The following is an 18,519-nucleotide window of genomic DNA, read 5'->3' on the forward strand; positions in this document are numbered from 1 at the left end:
GGGGACGCAGGTGGCGCTGTGGGTTAAACCACAGAGCCTAGGGCTTGCCGATCAGAAGATTGGCGGTTCAAATCCCCACGATGGGGTGAGCTCCCGTTGCTCGGTCCCTGCTTCTGCCAACCTAGCAGTTCGAAAGCATGTCAAAGTGCAAGTAGATAAATAGGTACCGCTCCAGCAGGAAGGTAAACGGCGTTTCTATGTGCTGCTCTGGTTCACCAGAAGCGGCTTAGTCATGCTGGCCACATGACCCGGAAGCTGTACCCCGGCTCCCTCGGCCAATAAAGCGAGATGAGCGCCGCAACCCCAGAGTCTGCCACGACTGGACCTAATGGTCAGGGGTCCCTTTACCTTTACCTCTGCTGGAAGCAGTATGAGCTCCGCCCTGTTGAAATAATGTGTTAAAATGTGCAGTGCCCCGTGTTCGCTGGCCAAGATCATCACAGTTCTGTGTGTTGGTGTCCATGTGTGCAGAACTTACAATAAAAATTCAAGTAAGATGTGCTAGTTAGGACACTTAGCCAATTTACTCCAACACCAAACTGCTCTTACAGCTGACAAGGAGCCATTTAGGCGACAGTGCTCAGGGTTGCTTTCAGTTGCCCCCACAAAATTTCGGCCGAGAAAGGGCCAATTTACAGACAAGCAGGTTGGGAAGCAAAGCACTTCAGGAATAAATTGACTAGGTTAATTTGGCATTGGCTTCCTTGGAGGTTTTCAAGAAAAATCTGGACAGCCAGCATGCTTTCAGAAGATGACATGCTTCACGAAAAGGCTATTCATAGTTTATTCAGTGAGTTGTGTCCAACCTTGCTGCACGATCAATTCTATTATATTTCTGGGATTTGTAAAAGGCACCTGTGCAGAGACCTATAGCGGCTTGGGCCAGCACAACCCAACAATATATTCAGCTGACACAGGAACCTAGAAGCTTCCACGGTCCAGACTATCAGTCTCTGTGCTTCCATAGTTTCTTTGACCAGGACCTCTCTAACGATACTTGAGTTCAGATTCTTTCTTGTTAAAAGGTTTTTATTTATACATTTCATTAGTTTCACAACCCATTTAACATTTCAAAATTTGACTTCCCCCTTTCTGCGGCTCCTTAAATTTATTTTTAAAATATCTTCTGCATATCCAAATCCATTTAACTTGCTCATTTAATTATCAACTTTAAATATATACTCTTATAAAACTGCAGGTTGTTACAATAATCCTGCTAATGTTTTCACTTGTTTACAATTTATCCTTTTTTCCTCACTGCCTTCAGTGTTAGCCCCAGGGGGAAGCTTTCCCAAAGGAAAGGCATTTGGATCCTGCTCCCACTCATTTTCCAAATCTTGCAATTGCCTTTTTTTTTTTAAAAAAAAAAAATTATTTATGGTTTTCAGGTTTATACATTTCAATAATTTAAATCCTGCCAATGTTCTTACCTGTTTACAATTTGTCCGTAAATGTTCCATAAACCATTTCCATTCTTTTATAACAAAGTTTGTTATCTTGATTTCTTATTTTTCTGGTAAGTTTCGCCATTTCTGCACATTCCATATGTTTTTGTATCCATTCTTCCTTTATTGGGACTTTTGCTTCTTTCCATTTGGGGGCAAGGAACATTCTTGCTGCTGTAGTCGCATACATGAAGAAATTTCCATACAATTTAGGTAGTTCTATCCCTGTAATACAAGGGATGCGGGTGGTGCTGTGGGTTAAACCACAGAGCCTAGGGCTTGCTGATCAGAAGGTCGGCGGTTCAAATCCCTGCAATGGGGTGAGCTCCCGTTGCTCTGCTCTTGATATCAATATACCATTTTTGATGGCGTGTGCCTTTTCCCACAAGGGAGCCGCAGAAAGAATGTAGTTGGTCAAAGGAGCCGTGGACTCAAAAAGGTTGAAAACCTCTTAAGTAAGTGATGTATGACAGCTCATTAGTCAGTCATTGAGTCTTGTGAAGTGAGTCGGGAGTTTGTGCTATGTCTTTGAATTGCTGGAGCAACAGAAAAAACTTTCTACTTGCATATATCTGTATCTGCAAAGACTACAAGCTGTATGTATATAATCAGTGTCCGGAACTGTATTACTGAAGCCTGATCTTCTGCAGCAGTAAACGATTTAGGACCTTAAGCTGCCTCTGTTTGGTGACTGGAACTAGCGGCAACTTCTGCTATGTGGGTATCTCCTCTCAGAGAGAGGGGTAGCTAGATTTCTGGGAGTGATCAGAGTCCTTAAAAACAATGTATCACAAATATACTGACACCAGTGGCCTTCAGTCTATGAAAACCAAATCCAGTTATGTATTGGTTGGCACCCTTGAGATCCCTTGCCACTTGGGAGTGTGGTGTGCATGCAACAATATATTAGAAATATGCAAGTTGTCGGTTTGGGATGGAGAGGTGGGGAAGCCTCTTGTTACTCAGAAATAAGCACACAACTTGCATGGCTGAAGTTCATTTTTTATTTAAATAACACTTTAAAAAGAAAAATACCTACAAAATTTTACAAGGCATATATATATATATATATTATTTACATATAAATGTAAACATACTATGTCTTAAACTAATGATGCAGATAAATCTGAGGCACAAACTGCATCAAAAATAGTAGATCATACATCTGAGTTCGGTCTCGTTCCTATTTTATTCCAGTAACAACTGAAATAGTTCTCAATTCTCTAAATAGTCCTGCCTGCTAACTCAGCCAAGACGTGGCTTATGAGAAGCATTAGGAATCTATTCAATACAACAGCCTTTGTGCACAAGGTGTGGACCATAAAATCTCTGGAAGCCCCTCAGTCTTTCCAGCTTTGGGAGTACAGTCATTTCAATTCCTTCAGATTACTAGATGCCATTACGAAATCCTACGCCTTGCAGAAGAATCCATATCTAAGCCAACTCGGCCGCGAGCCCAGCTAAGTTGAATCTTACTTACTTCCATGTGAGTGCACACAGGACTGCAGCCTCAATTTGTTTGCCTTTTTATTTTTCTTCTGTTAGTCACAAAGAGGGACAAAAGCTTTGCAAGACACTCTGAAGTACACCTAAGGTTTCATCTCAAGCAGTGGCTGCATATTTTCAAGTCTATCTTTTTGCAGGCCACAAACTAGAAACTAACAAAGCAAGGTTCTGCCACGCAGCATACTCCACTTCTAGTACCTAAGTTTCTAATTTCTGCAGAAATTTCGGTACATGCACAGTCCTCATTCCAAAAACATATGAATGCTTTTTTCCTGCCCTCTTTTCTCAAATGCATAAGAAAGCGAAACATGCGAACAGTGCTCATCTTCCTCCTAGTGGATTTAATTTGTTTTATAGTTGCGTAACATTTTAAAGTGATGCATCCATCTTCCTCCAATTCACATCACATTTGAAAGATTACAAGAAAGGCATTCAAAAGAACAACTTGCAACCCAATCCCACCCCTGGTTGTAGCCGCAACAAAGGTTATAGCGTCTTTCCACGCGAGGCAAGGAGGACAACCCTAGACGGTTCTGCTCTCTTTGTTTCTCAAAATCTCTCCTACCTATTAGCAATACGATCAGCCTACTGATTCTCACGATAGGGGCTTCCTGCCTTGCTTTGAGAGAATGTTTAGGGACTCGCCTATTCAAAGACGGAGGTGGCTGAATTGGAGATGCAACATTTCTGGAAATTTTGAGGCCCTGGGCAAAAGCAGAAATGGAAGGGGTGTGGAATGAAACATACACGGTACTTTCCTATCAAACCCAAACTTACTTTACTGCTTTAACAAGATAAAATGTGTCGTTTAGGGTGTAGTTGGCATCTAAAATGGTACTGCTTGACACATTTATAAAATTCGAACAGCAATCCTATGCACGTTAACTCAAAAGGAAGACCCATTCTTTGAGCAGAGCTTACTCCCAGGTACGCAGCCTCAAAAGTATAAATAGCTTACAGTGCAATCCTACATGATATAGTTCTACTGGGGAGTAAACCCCACTGAGTTCAATGAGTTGTAGTATCGCCAAGCTAGAACAAGGGTTGCCAGATATGGCAAGCAGCAGTTCACAAGGAACCCAAGGCCCAAGTGCTCCTCTCGTGTAGATGGCAACAGCCTCTAGGCACAACTTCAGCACAACAGAACTCTGCCCACCTGTGATTTCTAGCAACGGGTATTCAGAAGTATGCTGCCTCCAACAATGGCCGTAGAAGACAGCCATTGACTACTGGGCACCTGGCTTCTGATAACGCCAAAGCTAAGTTTGGATAAATCTGAAAAGCTTTATACAATTAGTTTTCTGCTTTTCACTGCAACCATTGTACCATTTACAAGGCAACGCTTCTGCACAATGTGTGCCACTTATTAGGAACAAATACACAAAGGATTGTGTCCACTGTTCTCTGTTGAACCACACAGATTGGCAGGTGGAACTTTGGAGAGGCTAAATCTGGTATGTTATGGGTAGTTCTTGTTCTGGGGGATTCTCATTTTGAAAAGTTATGGGTCTCAACAATCCAGGAACTTCACCAAATGAGGAAAGTTTCCAACACGAGTATCACTTCTACAAGTGGGAATTAAAGTCTCCCACATGTGTACGGATCTGTTTCGCTACACAGTATTTTCACATAACATAAAGCACTGGATAGGGATGGGATTTTCTTAAAATCTCAATATCAAGTTTATGTGCACAGATCCCTCCCTTCTAAATTTCATCTTGCTCTTTAATCTTGATGGGGTTAGGTTCCCCCACCCCTGCGCCGGCCCTGCTAAAAATGCCAACAATTCTTGCCCATTATATGCATTATTATATGTATATTCACTCCAGATTTCCTAAGGCAAGCAGCACATAAACAAGTACATACAATGATGCATATAACCATATGAAATACATATGCATTAATTTACTTGTAAAATTATAAGTATAAGTATACTGAAGCATAGAGATTGATGCTTTTATGTACATCATACTTTGATATACCTTTTTTGGGGCATATTATTAGTTGGGCTTGGCTTGGGCGCTCAAGGCAAGAGGCAGTCCAAGACGAGCAAAACTGAATGGGGTTGGAACTGCCCAAATCAGTGTATAAAACCATTCAAAAACATTCCTCCATTCTTAGCGCTGAGTGGTGTGGGTTTCTACAGTGCAAATTGGCCAGCAGACCTATGTACTTTCATGTGTGATGGGGCACAGGTATGTGGGATTTCTTACATGGAAGTAATAAAAGGCATTGTTAGGTTTCCTATTTGTACAGTCGCAAAAACTTAACCTGCATACGATCTCTCAGCAGTAGTAAGAAATCCTTACAAGTGAGCCCACAAGTTATTAGCCTATGCATAGTTCTACTAAACTCTCTGCCTACACATACCTCTTATCAATCACTTGTGTCATACTGAGAACCTCAAAAGGAAAAAAAGAAAGAAAAAACACCCCAGTTCTTTAAATTCCCTTGCCTGGGTGAAATTTGTATTCATCACAGGTGACAAGGCTACTGACAATTAACACCTGCCTTAATGCTATTTGACATCTTTGCATACAAACGCTTGAAATTTGTACTCCACTTCCTATTTTGTTTTTAAAATGGTAAACCTGAGTTACATCTACCCCAGAGACAGCTTTTGCTTTATCTTATTGGGGTACGCAGCCTTTCCTAACAGCAAGAATCATACTGGAGTACACCAAAATTACAGAGCGTCAGCACGTTAAGAGCACAGGTCACTGAATTAAGACTGGTATATTCACATCCATTAAAAAACTTTCAAAAAGATATACACAACATACACAATTTATACATAAGTAAACGAGTATAAGCCTTGCTTCAGGAATATTTGTTGCCCCCTTCACCTTCAAATGCCACTTACAGCTGTGTCCTGTGAGCAGGCTTCTATACTTGCATCATTCTTACTCCTCAGGAGATTTACATCTTCACGTATTTGCAACAGAAAACCAATGGAGAAACCTCATTCTAATCATCACTGTCACTTCCAGATTCACTCAACTGCAAGTCATTTCCTGTATTTAAAAAGAGGAAGTTAGAATTACTCGTTGGCTGTGATCTACATTGAAGAATTGCTGTATTTGACCTCAAATACACTGGGGAGAAAAACAGGGCGTTAAGCTGAAACACACTAATTCTAGATCATAAATATATTTATTTTAATGAAATTTATGTACAGGACTGCCACTGTCGTTGACCTCTGCTCAGCATTCACTGGCTTAAGATTCACTAGGAGTCTGGAGGTGGCAGTGACTCATCCGCCCTGCAAACTGGTAGCTTTCAATCTACTTGCCGATTGGCTTCATGTAGCGTTTAACATTTAAAAAAGAATAAGCTCATTTGTCTCATCGCAGACTTGGCCCAGCAGATGACAGACTGGAACAGCAGCACCCATTTTCTGCAGCAACTGCTGGCACCAGTTTCACTCACAGCTGGAAGAATTTAGACCGAGTCTGCTTTGTGTTCATATGAGGCCAAGTTGTGAAATCATATCACTATTTGCAGAGAGGGGCCATGAAATCTATGTTGATTCTTAGTTATTATTAAGCATTTCCTTATTTATTTTTTTAAAGCAGCACTTGGGCACCATAAAAGAGGCAGGAAGTAGTCTGCTTATTTCTATCCACTCACACCCCTAACATGCAGCTCAGTAAAGTCAATGGGTTGCCAGGGGACTTCTGAACGAAGCCTCTTTACAACGTGAATGAATGAAACAGAAACAAACCTGATTTTGTTAAAACCTAAAGACCTCCATCTATGTAGATCATGCTTGACCCCTTGCTGAATGATCTGCATTCAATTGTGGGCTAAATACACACCCATACATGTAACTGAACCAGACACCATGTTTTATTTAAAAAACAGAAATGCTAGCTTCAGGAGAGAGCAATTTAAAAAGAAAGAAGGAAATTATGAGAAAGGAAAGGGCTGGGTACCACATCCCCTTCTCAAAGCCGCTTTTAAAAGCCAGCACTGCGTCTCAGTTACACACCTGTGTGTCTAATGTGTATTTAGACCCATAGAATGTGCATGTGCTGTAATAAATACATGCAGAAGACAAGAAACTTACTGAGCGTGCTCATGAGCTGATTGCTTCCTTGTGGCCTGCTGGTTCCGTTGGCAACAGAGTTCTTGTTGTTACCTGGCTGGGAAGGGGAAGGGTGTGCAGCGTCATCACCATCGCTGCTCGAGGTTTCATCATCGCTCCCAGAAGAGCTCTCTGAATCCGACGAGCTGCTTCCGCTGCTGCTACTCATCTGCTCAATTATTTCAACCTCGGCTCTCAACTCTGGAACGAAGGGATGTTTGCGAGGAGGTCAATAAACGATTCCACAGGCCGTCGACACAGACAGGAGAACGAAACCATAGCAGAACGTTGAGATCTGGCCCCCAAAATCTAAAAGCATCTTAGATGTTGTGAAGATCTTGGTGCAGAATGTGGCTGCCAGCATTTTGCCTTGCACCGAAGGACTTGCACATGTCACAACCATTATTTCAGCAGTACATTTGCTGCCTATTTGCTTCCAGGCCCAATTTTAGATGTTTATCTTACCTTTAAGCCCTTAAGAACCAAATACCTGAGCGAGTGCCTCTTCCCATATCAGGCTGCTCCTGTCTGAAGATTTTCTGTAAAGGCGTTTCTCCAAGTACTGACTTTAGCAGAGGTATGTTATGCGTTAACAGAGGGCCTTTTCTGTGGTGACTCCCTGACTCTGGAATGCCCTCCCTAAACAGACATTGCATTTTTCCCAGCACAATGCTAGCTGTTTCCTGTTTGCCCATGCACTTTTGATGACATGTATACTCAGAAGTCCAAGTGAACCGCATGAGGCTTACTCTCAGGTAAGAGAGGCTAAGACCATTTGGATCCCTTCCAGTCGGGATTCATGGGACTGAAACTGCCTTGGTCACACTGGTCGATGATCTCTGGCAGGCTAGGGACAAAGGTGAGAGCTGTTTCCTAGTTCTGCTGGATCTCTCAGCGGATTTTGATACCATTGACCATAACATCCTTCTGGACCGTCTAGAGGGGCTGGGAGCTGGGGGCACTGTTATACATTGGTTCCGCTCCTTACTCCTGGGCTGTGGTCAGAAAGGGGGGGGACGAGTGTTCAGACCCCTGGGCTCTCACTTATGGGGTGCCTCAGGGTTCTGTCCTCTCCCCAATGCTTTTCAACGTCTACATGCAGCTGCTGGGAGAGATCATCAGTGGGTTTGGGCTGGGTGTTCATCAGTATGCAGATGAGACCCAGCTCTACCTCTCTTTCAAATCAGAACCAATGAAGGCGGTGAAGGTCCTGTGTGTCTGGAGGCGGTTGGAGGATGGATGGCGGCTAACAGATTGAGGTTGAATCCTGCCAAGACAGAATGCGGCAGCTAGAATGGTGATTGGGAGTGGTCGCCGGGACCATATAACACCAGTCCTGAAAGACCTACATTGGCTCCCAGTACATTTCCGAGCACAATTCAAAGTGTTGGTGCTGACCTTTAAAGCCCTAAATGGCCTTGGTCCAGTATACCTGAAGGAGCGTCTCCACCCTCATCGTTCTACCCTAACACTGAGGTCCAACACCGAGAGCCTTCTGGTGGTTCCCTCACTGCGAGAGGCCAAGTTACAGGGAACCAGGCAGAGAGCCTTCTCGGTAGTGGCACCCACCCTGTGGAACGCTCTCTCATCAGATGTCAAATAGAAGAACAACTACAAGACTTTTAGAAGACATTTGAAGGCAGCCCTGTTTAGAGAAACTTTTAATGTTTAACAGACCACTGTATTTTAATATTTTGCTGGAAACCTCCCAGAGTGGCTTGGGGAAACCCAGCCAGATGGGCGGGGTATAAATAATAAATTATTATTACTACTACTATTATTATAAGATTGGTGCCTTTAGGATTACTGCCTTAGTCATAATGTTTAATTAACCTGCTTGTGCTGTAAATTGTTTATACAAATCTTATTTATTAGCTTTATTTTTGTATTTATGTATATATGTAAAGGTTTTATTTACACCTTTGCACACTACCTTGGAATCTTTTTAATGAAGAGCAGTTAACAAAAAAATGCAAATAATATTTTCTTTTTGAAAATGTAGGGATATACCAGAACATGGTAGTCTGCCAACCACTAGAAAAATATATTAGAAAAGAAATGTATTACACATGATAGCTCTTTCCCTTCATTGCAAAAAGATGGACTAGGCAAGTATTTCAAGTCACATTTCTATGGGATTCTAACAGATCTGTCATCTACTTACCTAATTGTTTTACTCTGACAAATACTCCAGTGTATCAGGGAATTTGAATTCTTATGTAATGGGGAGTCTAAAATAGGATTATATACTTTTTCCACTGTCTGCAGTTCAAATAAGAGCGAACCGCATTTTGTTTTGCTCTGAGCACTTAAACTGGCTTACTAAGAAGGGCTTGTCTTTGGAAATGCCGATTGACCCGAAATACTAATGAGACTTAGATTTTACCATGGCCTGGCCACTAGTTTCACACTGACAATATTTGTTCCTAGATAGGCAAATCAGCAACAGAAGCTTCATTGTACAGCTAGATATTTTGGGTGAAACCAATACAATAAATTAGCATTTTTATTTTTATTTTTAAACCCCTGAAATATAGGTGATGTATCATGACAACAGCATTAAATTTTATTTGGAAGGCTAATATTTAGGGGCAAACATACAGCGATCATTTTATTGTCAATATTCTACCAAGCTTTTGAGTTTTGCAAGACTTTTTATACCTTCTTTCAGACACAACTGAAGTTCAGTGCCTTTTCAACTTTTTGCAGAATTAACTTTACACGAAGCGTATTTTAAAGAGGTAGATGATCATTTTTAAACCAGTGCAGAACATGTAACCCAATTATTCTCTCGACAAACAGAAGAGAAATCACTGGACACGCCTTCATCGACTTTATGCAAGGACTTCAAAGTTCTGTAGATTAAGAAATGCAACTTTGGCCTCCCCACTTTGGAGAGAGGCCCCCTGCTGCTCATTTTTAGCTGAAAAGCAATTGCTGCAGTAAGGTCTACTGTGGATGCTGTCACATTATTCAGAGTGAGAAACAAATAAATTTCCACAAATCTGTCTGAAATGGGACACGAAGAATAAGGAAAACTGGATTCATAGCAAATCCATTGAGAATTCTCAAGTATTTATACTGTGAAGTTATGAAACCATCATGATTTCCATACCTCTCTTAATGTCATCCAGCTGAGGCTCTGGGGAAGGATTGTCTTTCAGTGGGGAGGTCTTGGGACCCGCGGCTGGTTTTGTAGGAGCTCTGAACTGGGTAGAAGAAGGTTGTGAAGCTCGGGCCGATTGCTGTTCTATCCGGGCCTGGATTTTGCTGCTGCCTTCAGCTCTGAAAGAGGATTTTGAGCACACAGATACAATAACACCTCAAACACAACACCTATGCATCTTCTCAACTCCCTCTCTCCCCCTCCCCCTCTTCCATCCTTTCCAAAATGTCTGAAAACCCCCAAATTCTATCAGGATTGTGTAAAATTAGTAACTGTACAATCCAAGCAAATTTAAGATCTGTATATATGTCAGCACTTTCAGGGAGAGAATGAGACGTAAGCGCTTGCTCAAATCTACCAAGGAAATAAATGGTCCTTTAAAAAGTGAAGAAACAAAACACTGTCCAGATGTAACATTTGCCTCTAGTAATTTCTACAGAATGGACCAAATTCAAATACGCAGCAATAGCAAATGACATGGCATTTTTTAAGACTGTACCACTTTGAGGATTGTATATATCACAGGTTGGCAACTTGCAGCCCACACTTCATTTTTTTTTTTTATTGACTTAAGAAAATTATACAGACAGCAAAACGAAGAAGCCTAAATTAACATTGCCTTCTGCCGATAAGAAATAATAATGACTATTACAATAATGAAAATACTAAAAATACATTTACTTCCCCTTTTGAACTTCTATTCTGGTTACAATATATTATTATTCTATAAGAATCTATTATATCCTTTGCTGTCCCATATATTATTTTATTTCCCAAATTCAACCTAACCATCTTTTCCTCCCCACTGCTTCCCTTCACCTGTGTGAGATCTTCCTATCATAACATTTTTTCTAGTTGCTTTAATAAAATAGAATAACATGAAAACTGTTAAATTATAATGACTTCTTTTGTCCTTACACGCTTAACAATTGCCTATTAAGAGTTCTGCTTTAACACCATATTTCTTCATGTATTCCCCATGCATTCCCATTCTGTATAGAATTTTTGATTGGAGCAGCTCCTGATTGCTGCAGTCATTTTTGCTATCTCGGCAAACTCACAAATCTTAACTTGCATTCTGTCATTTGTGGTACTTTTTCTGTTCTCCAAGATTTTGCCATAAGTATTCTTGCGGCTGCGGTTATATACAAAAATATATTCCTTTTCTCCTTGGGTATGTTGTTTGTTAGGACGCGGGTGCCGCTGTAGGTTAAACTACAGAGCCTAGGACTTGCCGATCAGAAGGTCGGCGGTTCGAATCCCCGCGACGGGGTGAGCTCCCGTTGCTCGGTCCCTGCTCCTGCCAACCTAGCAGTTCGAAAGCATGTCAAAGTGCAAGTAGATAAATAGGTACCGCTCCGGCGGGAAGGTAAACGGCGTTTCCGTGCGCTGCTCTGGTTCGCCAGAAGCGGCTTAGTCATGCTGGCCACCGGCTCCCTCGGCCAGTAAAGCGAGATGAGTGCCGCAACCCCAGAGTCGGTCACGACTGGACCTACTGGTCAGGGGTCCCTTTACCTTTACCTCTTTATGTTGTTTGTTAATAAACTCAAATATGACACTGGGTTTTTTAAAAAATAGAGCTCCAGCCCATACTTTATTTTCTGTAGCCCTCAACAGCTGAAGCTGATCAGTTCCAGTATGTGATCAGAATTCCTCCCTCCCTGTTCTTTTCTTGGCTTTTGAAGTGTGCTCCCTACCTCCTACAGTATTTCATTTCAGAACAAAGCTGCAGTTTTTTTTAATTGATTAGTAAAAACTGATTAAAAAAAAACAACATTTTCCCTGGTTGTACGCCTTGGGGAAAATAGCTTTTTCCACGGCTGTCTATTAATTGGTAGGCTTCTGCCATGTGTGTGTGTCACACTAAAGTAAGAAAGGAATTACTTTCATTTGTTTTCCAGAACAGTACAGTGGTACTTCGGGTTACATACGCCTCAGGTTACATACGCTTCAGGTTAAACACTCTGCTAACCCAGAAATAGTGCTTCAGGTTAAGTACTTTGCTTCAGGATGAGAACAGAAATCGTGCTCCGGCGGTGCGGCGGCAGCAGGAGGCCCCATTAGCTAAAGTGGTGCTTCAGGTTAAGAACAGTTTCAGGTTAAGAACGGACCTCCGGAACGAATTAAGTTCTTAACCCGAGGTACCTTTGTAACTGCATTGGATCTCATATGGACTATACATTTAAAGCAGTATCATACCACTTCAAAGTCAAGGCTTTCCTCAAAGAATCCTAGTTTGTTAAGAGTGTTGACAGAGGTAGACCCCTATTCCTCTCACACAGCTACAGTTCCCAGAGTGGTTTAACAGTCAATCGATCTTCCCAGGAAACCCTTGAGAGCTGTACCTCCGTGAAGAGAATAGGGGTCTCCTAACAACTCGGAGAATTGATGCTTTTGAATTATGGTGCTGGAGGAGACTCTTGAGAGTCTCGTGGACTGCAAGAAGATCAAACCTCTCCATTCTGAAGGAAATCAGCCCCGAGTGCTCACTGGAAGGACAGATCGTGAAGCTGAGGCTCCAATACTTTGGCCACCTCATGAGAAGAGAAGACTCCCTGGAAAAGACCCTGATGTTGGGAAAGGTGGAGGGCACAAGGAGAAGGGGACGACAGAGGACGAGATGGTTGGACAGTGTTCTCGAAGCTACCAACATGAGTTTGACCAAACTGCGGGAGGCAGTGGAAGACAGGAGGGCCTGGCGTGCTCTGGTCCATGGGCTCACGAAGTGTTGGACATGACTAAACGACTAAACAACAACAACTCGGAGCACCCTTAACAAACTGCCTACCTCTAGAGCAGAGGAATATTTTCCAGGTTTAAAATTTCCTTGTACATGTCTTCTCTCTGAGATGCTGGTGTTCCATTTTATTTCTATATGCATTTAATTTATATACCACTGAATAACAAACAAGCACCATGTATATATTGTAATATATACTCATCAAAATATTATGTTAAAAAAAGAAAAGAAATCATAGCCAAGGGTTTGAAATATGCCACCTGCAGTGTGAGATAGGGCTATGCTGTGTGTTGTTTTCTCCAAATTAGAAGCGGCCCTGTGGGTTTGTGCCAACTGTTTTTACCTTGTCTTCTTGACTTGAATGCTGCTGCTTAGCTTTTCAAGCACATATTCCCCAGTATCGTGATTGATAATAAGTACGCAGTCCTTCTGGTATGGTCTTTTATTTCCTTTGAACACCGTCATTGGAGGAGTAGAACCCTGGTCGTCAAGAAAAGCAGAGATTACACTGAAGTCCGAACAAGTGCACACGCTCATGCCAAGAAAAACTGACTCCTTAGCTAAAATGCCATATCTAGTCACACATCTTCAAGGCTGCAGTTGGATCCTTTAATAGGCTACCTCTGAATACGTGGTCACTGAACTGCACTCCAACAGTTTGCCTTTATAGATGTAAGGGAAAAACAAATGCCTGCATATTTAACATCTCCCTCTTTATGCTTCTTTGCAAAATGTACAGTCTTGCAGATTTTTTGTTTTAGGCTTCAGGATACTTCTTGGTAGTTCAATAAGGAGTCAAAGAGAAAATAGAGCTCTAACAATGCCTATAGGTAGAACTATCACCTGAAGAATTTAATATATAAGATCAGTATATCCTTTATATCCAGTGGTGATCTGCATTTTCAAAGGCAATGACCTAAGCACATACAGTGGTACCTCGGGTTACATACGCTTCAGGTTACAGACTAACCCAGAAATATTACCTTGGGTTAAGAACTTTGCTTCAGGATGGGAACAGAAATCATGCCACGGCGGCGCAGCGGCAGCAGGAGGCCTCATTAGCTAAAGTGGTGCTTCAGGTTAAGAACAGTTTCAGGTTAAGAACAGACCTCCAGAATGAATTAAGTTCTTAACCCGAGGTACCATTGTATATGTAAAAGAACATTCTATAAAACTCAGTCAGAAGAGACTTTCAAATGCAGGTTCCAGGCATACACTGAAGTTTACCTAGAACTGAAATAATAAGCATAGGCTATGAAAGAAGGGGTTCACAATTGTAGAACTAAAATCTACATAGAAAGAGGCTACTAGGGAATGGGAGGGGGATAGAAACACACACACAATTTTAGAATAGATATATACTCACATCCCAGACACACTACATTATTGGTGTTCTATTAAATCACCACTAGCTGTTACCAGGTTCTTTTGAAAAATGCATACAGTCTTCTTCTTGGCCAAAAATTTAATAGTTCAGAGCAAAAAAAAGTAATAGTTCAGAGCTGGGGGAAGGAGGAGAAAAAAATGGGACACACAGTAAACTTACTGGGATGTGTGGTAATGTAATTGTGACTTCGTCTCCTTTGCCAACTTGAAGCTCCCCTTCACAAGATGTATCAATAGATGCTGGTTTGAAGTCATCTAGAGAGAACAATAGTTAGTATTAAATATCTATTGGGCTTTAAAGGTTTCCTGATTAACATCCATCTGGGACAAATTCGCTCCCTCTTTGCTATTACTGATGAAATGTATTATTGTGGTGGATATAAAGGGAATAAGGGAACCGTGAAGGTTAGCTTAAAAGCTTTAGAAAACCCCAACAGTTACTGCATCAGAATATTTTATTTTGTTAAAAGCTCCCCCCCCCCCCAGTCATTTCGCATAATCTACAAAGCTCCCTTTTGCTGGTGCCCCAAAAAACTTTTAACTCTCCACCCACCCAGCAGCAAATAATCATGCTGTAACACACTTTTAAATAAACCTTCCAAACTTCAAAAGTAGCTTTTCAAGCGTCCTGTCTGCTGTTAAAGAAATAAAATAGCCTTGGCTGTTTTATAGTCCCTGCCTCTTGTCTCTTTCAACAGTAATGCGATATGCTAGGAAGCTTCAATTAATTTATTCACGTCAAAAAGTTGCTACTGTAACAGAACCAGTAAAAAAAAGTGGGGGAATAGCACTACCTACTTACTTTGGGTGACCAACAAGTGGTTCCAACCAAGCAGGCAAATTACAACCTGCTGCATGTTTCACGGCTGGAAAATCTCTGCATTATTTTGGAAATGCTGTTAAAAACCTGCTAGCAAGATTCCTCTGGCTAAGAAAAATAGTATTTTTTATCTGACGAAGGCTCTCTGCTTTTTAACATCTGCTTGTAGGGTTCCCAACTTAAATGAAAGGCAAAGGCAAAGGCCTGGCCTGTACCTCTAACACAGCTTGATGTGCAGAAAACATCAGCTGAAGCATTTCACGGTATGGAAAAAACGCGATGCCCTGATCTTTGCAACCTACTGTTAACAGCAGAAAGAGTTGGCAACCCCTGGTTGCTCGCTGTGCCTCCTATTAAGGACACATACCCTATTGTCTGCAGAAATAGCTGGCAACCCTCCCAAGCGTTCATCATGGGGCACAGAGGAGAGTAAATAGGCTTTGACCACAGGCAATTGGCCCAATCCGAATCTGTCCCCGATTGTGCACAGAAAGGGTTGCCAGCTTCTTAACTTGCTCCTGTCTCGGCCCATTTAACAACTGTTTGATTCCATAGCAATTACTCAGGGATTGTGTTCAGTTCCAGGACATAGGAAGCTTTCCCTCCTGGTGTCTGCATCTTAAGCTCTGAAAGAACGGTTATAGGAAGGGTTTGTGTTCTAGCCATGCTATGGCCAACAAACAATATGTGTAAAAAGAGTAAGAAAGACAGTTAACTCTGCCCCCAGCAAGAAGTAGGGACTAGCAGTTTGTTGCCCCTGTGACCATGGGCGTACCAGGATATATGTTTTGGGGGGACAGGACACCCACCTGTCATCAACTTCTGTCTAACTCTGTGTAGCCGTGTTCCCCCAAATTGGGTCTCCAGCAGTTTTTTGGACTACAACTCCCATCATCCCTAGCTAGCAGGACCAGTGGTCAGGGATGATGGGAATTATAGTTCAAGAACAGCAGGTCACCCAAGTTTGGGAAACACTAGTCTAGCAGCTTTGGAACGAAATGTCTCAACAACAGTTGTTGCAAATCACTTTCTTTTGACCCCATGTGCTCTAAGAAAAAGCTGTCAAAATCCCTCTACAATTCCTACTTTTAGTTAAGTGTTTTTATTTATTTCCTGGATGCCTGTGACCCTAACACACACACATACAGAAATTTAGCAGGCGAGTATTTCTCCTGCAACTGCAGCTCCTTAATACTAATAATAATTTTATTGTTTATACTTTGACCATCTGGCTGGGTTTCCCCAGTCACTCTGGGCGGCTTACAGCATATATAGTAAAACATAGTAAAACATCAAACATTAAAAACTTCCAGATACAGGGCTGCCTTCAGATGTCTTCTAAAAGTTATGTAGTTCCTTATGGAGAAAAGCTTCTTTTGATGCTTTTCTGGCTGAGCAGCTGCTCTTAAGGGCACAGAAAGACCCAGACCAGTTAAGAAACAGAACAGAACAGAAATACTGACAACTGAAAACAGGGAGATGGAGGAGATGCTGCGATTGTTTTTCTGAACTCCCAAAACCACTTTATGGTGCAATCCTGCGCATGCCTAGTACTGAGAAGGTCAACCCCACCAAATTCAGTGGATTATTTATATTGTTGTTGTTATTGTTACTGTACGACCCCACCAAATTTAGTGGATTGTTGTTGTTGTTTGACCCCACCAAATTCAGGGGATTATTTATATTGCTGCTATTACTACTACTACTACTACTACTACTACTACTACCACTACTACTACCACCACCTTGGAACGTCCTCCCTTCTGATGTCAAGGAAACAACTATCTGACTTCTAGAAGACAACTGAAGGCAACCCTGTTTGGGGAAGTTTTCAAGGATGGATGTTTCTATTACATTTTTAGATATGTTGCAAGCCGCCCAGAGTGGCTGGGGAAGCGCAATATAAATAACAAAATTAGCAGCTTGTTTAGCTTATACATAAATCCAGCACTGAGTATACCGGCCTATATCCTCGACCCTCAGCCCCCTCCACAATTGGGTTGTCCCCCCCTCCTTAATTAACAGTGTAATCTCACTGTACACAAGTTGTACAAATGACAATAAAGTATTTCAAATTACATTTTTATTGTAATTTTATTGGTGTTAGCAGCCCTGAGCCCAGCTCTGGCCATGGAGGGCGGAGTATCAATAAAAAAAATTATTATTATTATTATTATTATTATTATTATTATTATTATTAAGCCATTTGCACATGTTGCTATGCAACCAGTCCATGCAGAATGTGGGGACCCTATATATAGAAATGAGCAAACCAATGATGTTTTAGGGAGCAGGCGGCGCTCATTACTTACATCATAGGAGAATACCCAACACAAAACACTGTTGCTGTATAGAGGTTTTATCTTATATTTTGGAAATGTACATCCAGGGTGTTTTTTCCCTTTAAATTTTTTGGGGGCCTGCAAGAGAGTGGGGCCCCAAGCTGCAGCTTGTTTAGCTTATACATAAATCCAGCACTGAGTATACCGGCCTATACCCTCGACCCTCAGCCCCCTCCACAATTGGGTTGTCCCCCCCCCCCTTAATTAGCAGTGCAATCTCACTGTACACAAGTTGTACAAGTGACAATAAAGTATTTCAAATTATGTTTTCATTGTAATTTTATTGGTGTTAGCAGCCCTGAGCCCGGCTCTGGCCGGGGAGGGCGGGGTATAAATAAAAATTATTATTATTATTATTAAGCCATTTGCACATGTTGCCATGCAACCAGTCCATGCAGAATGTGAGGACCCTATATATTGAAATGAGCAAAGCAGTGATGTTTTAGGGAGCAGGCGGGGCTCATTACTTACAACATAGGAGAATACACAACACAAAACACTGTTGCTGTGTGTAGGTTTTATCTTATATTTTGGAAATGTGCATGCAGGGTGTTTCTTCCCTTTAAATTTTTGGGGGGCCTGCAAGAGAGAGGAGCCCCAAGCTATAGCTTGTTTAGCTTATACGTAAATCCGGCACTGAGTATACCAGCCTACGGCCTACACCCTCGACCCTCAGCCTCCTCCACTAGGACTAAGCCCCCCTCGCCCGTCCTGAGGGAAGGAAGGGCTGCCATTCCCCCTCAGGCTCCCCCTCGCTTCCCCCGGAGCGGGCCCCGTTGGCGCTTGCTCGCGAGTAGGCCTCCTTTTCCCCTCAGGAGCCGCTTCCCTCGGGCCCGGGGGGCTTTGGGCGACCGTCCGTCCGTCCCTCCCCCCGGCGCCCCCTTACTCACAGCGGATGGTGTGGAAGGAGGCCTTGGGGTGCCTCTCGAAGCTCTCGCCCAGCTGCAGCGGGTGCTCGTCCTTGTCCAGCAGCGGGTTCGCCGAGCCGTTCATGGCCGCCGAGCGAAAAAGCAAGCGCGGCGGCTCC

The 18,519-nt window shown here is 42.3% G+C and overlaps 1 protein-coding gene across 1 annotated transcript; it reads right to left on the reverse strand.

Annotated features, from left to right (window-relative positions):
• Positions 1 to 4,973: 4,973 nt before the first annotated feature.
• Positions 4,974 to 18,516, reverse strand: EAF1 (ELL associated factor 1). The gene is made up of 6 exons (XM_028749788.2): positions 18,383 to 18,516; positions 14,491 to 14,585; positions 13,288 to 13,424; positions 10,154 to 10,323; positions 7,021 to 7,239; positions 4,974 to 5,965 (listed from the first exon to the last, which is right to left on the reverse strand). Exons 1-6 carry the CDS (start codon positions 18,483 to 18,485, stop codon positions 5,919 to 5,921), a joined length of 771 nt encoding a protein of 256 aa, XP_028605621.1. The 5' UTR covers positions 18,486 to 18,516; the 3' UTR covers positions 4,974 to 5,918.
• Positions 18,517 to 18,519: the final 3 nt, after the last annotated feature.

This window comes from Podarcis muralis, chromosome 12, assembly GCF_964188315.1.
Source record: "Podarcis muralis chromosome 12, rPodMur119.hap1.1, whole genome shotgun sequence".
In the NCBI taxonomy this organism is placed as follows: Eukaryota; Metazoa; Chordata; class Lepidosauria; order Squamata; family Lacertidae; genus Podarcis; species Podarcis muralis.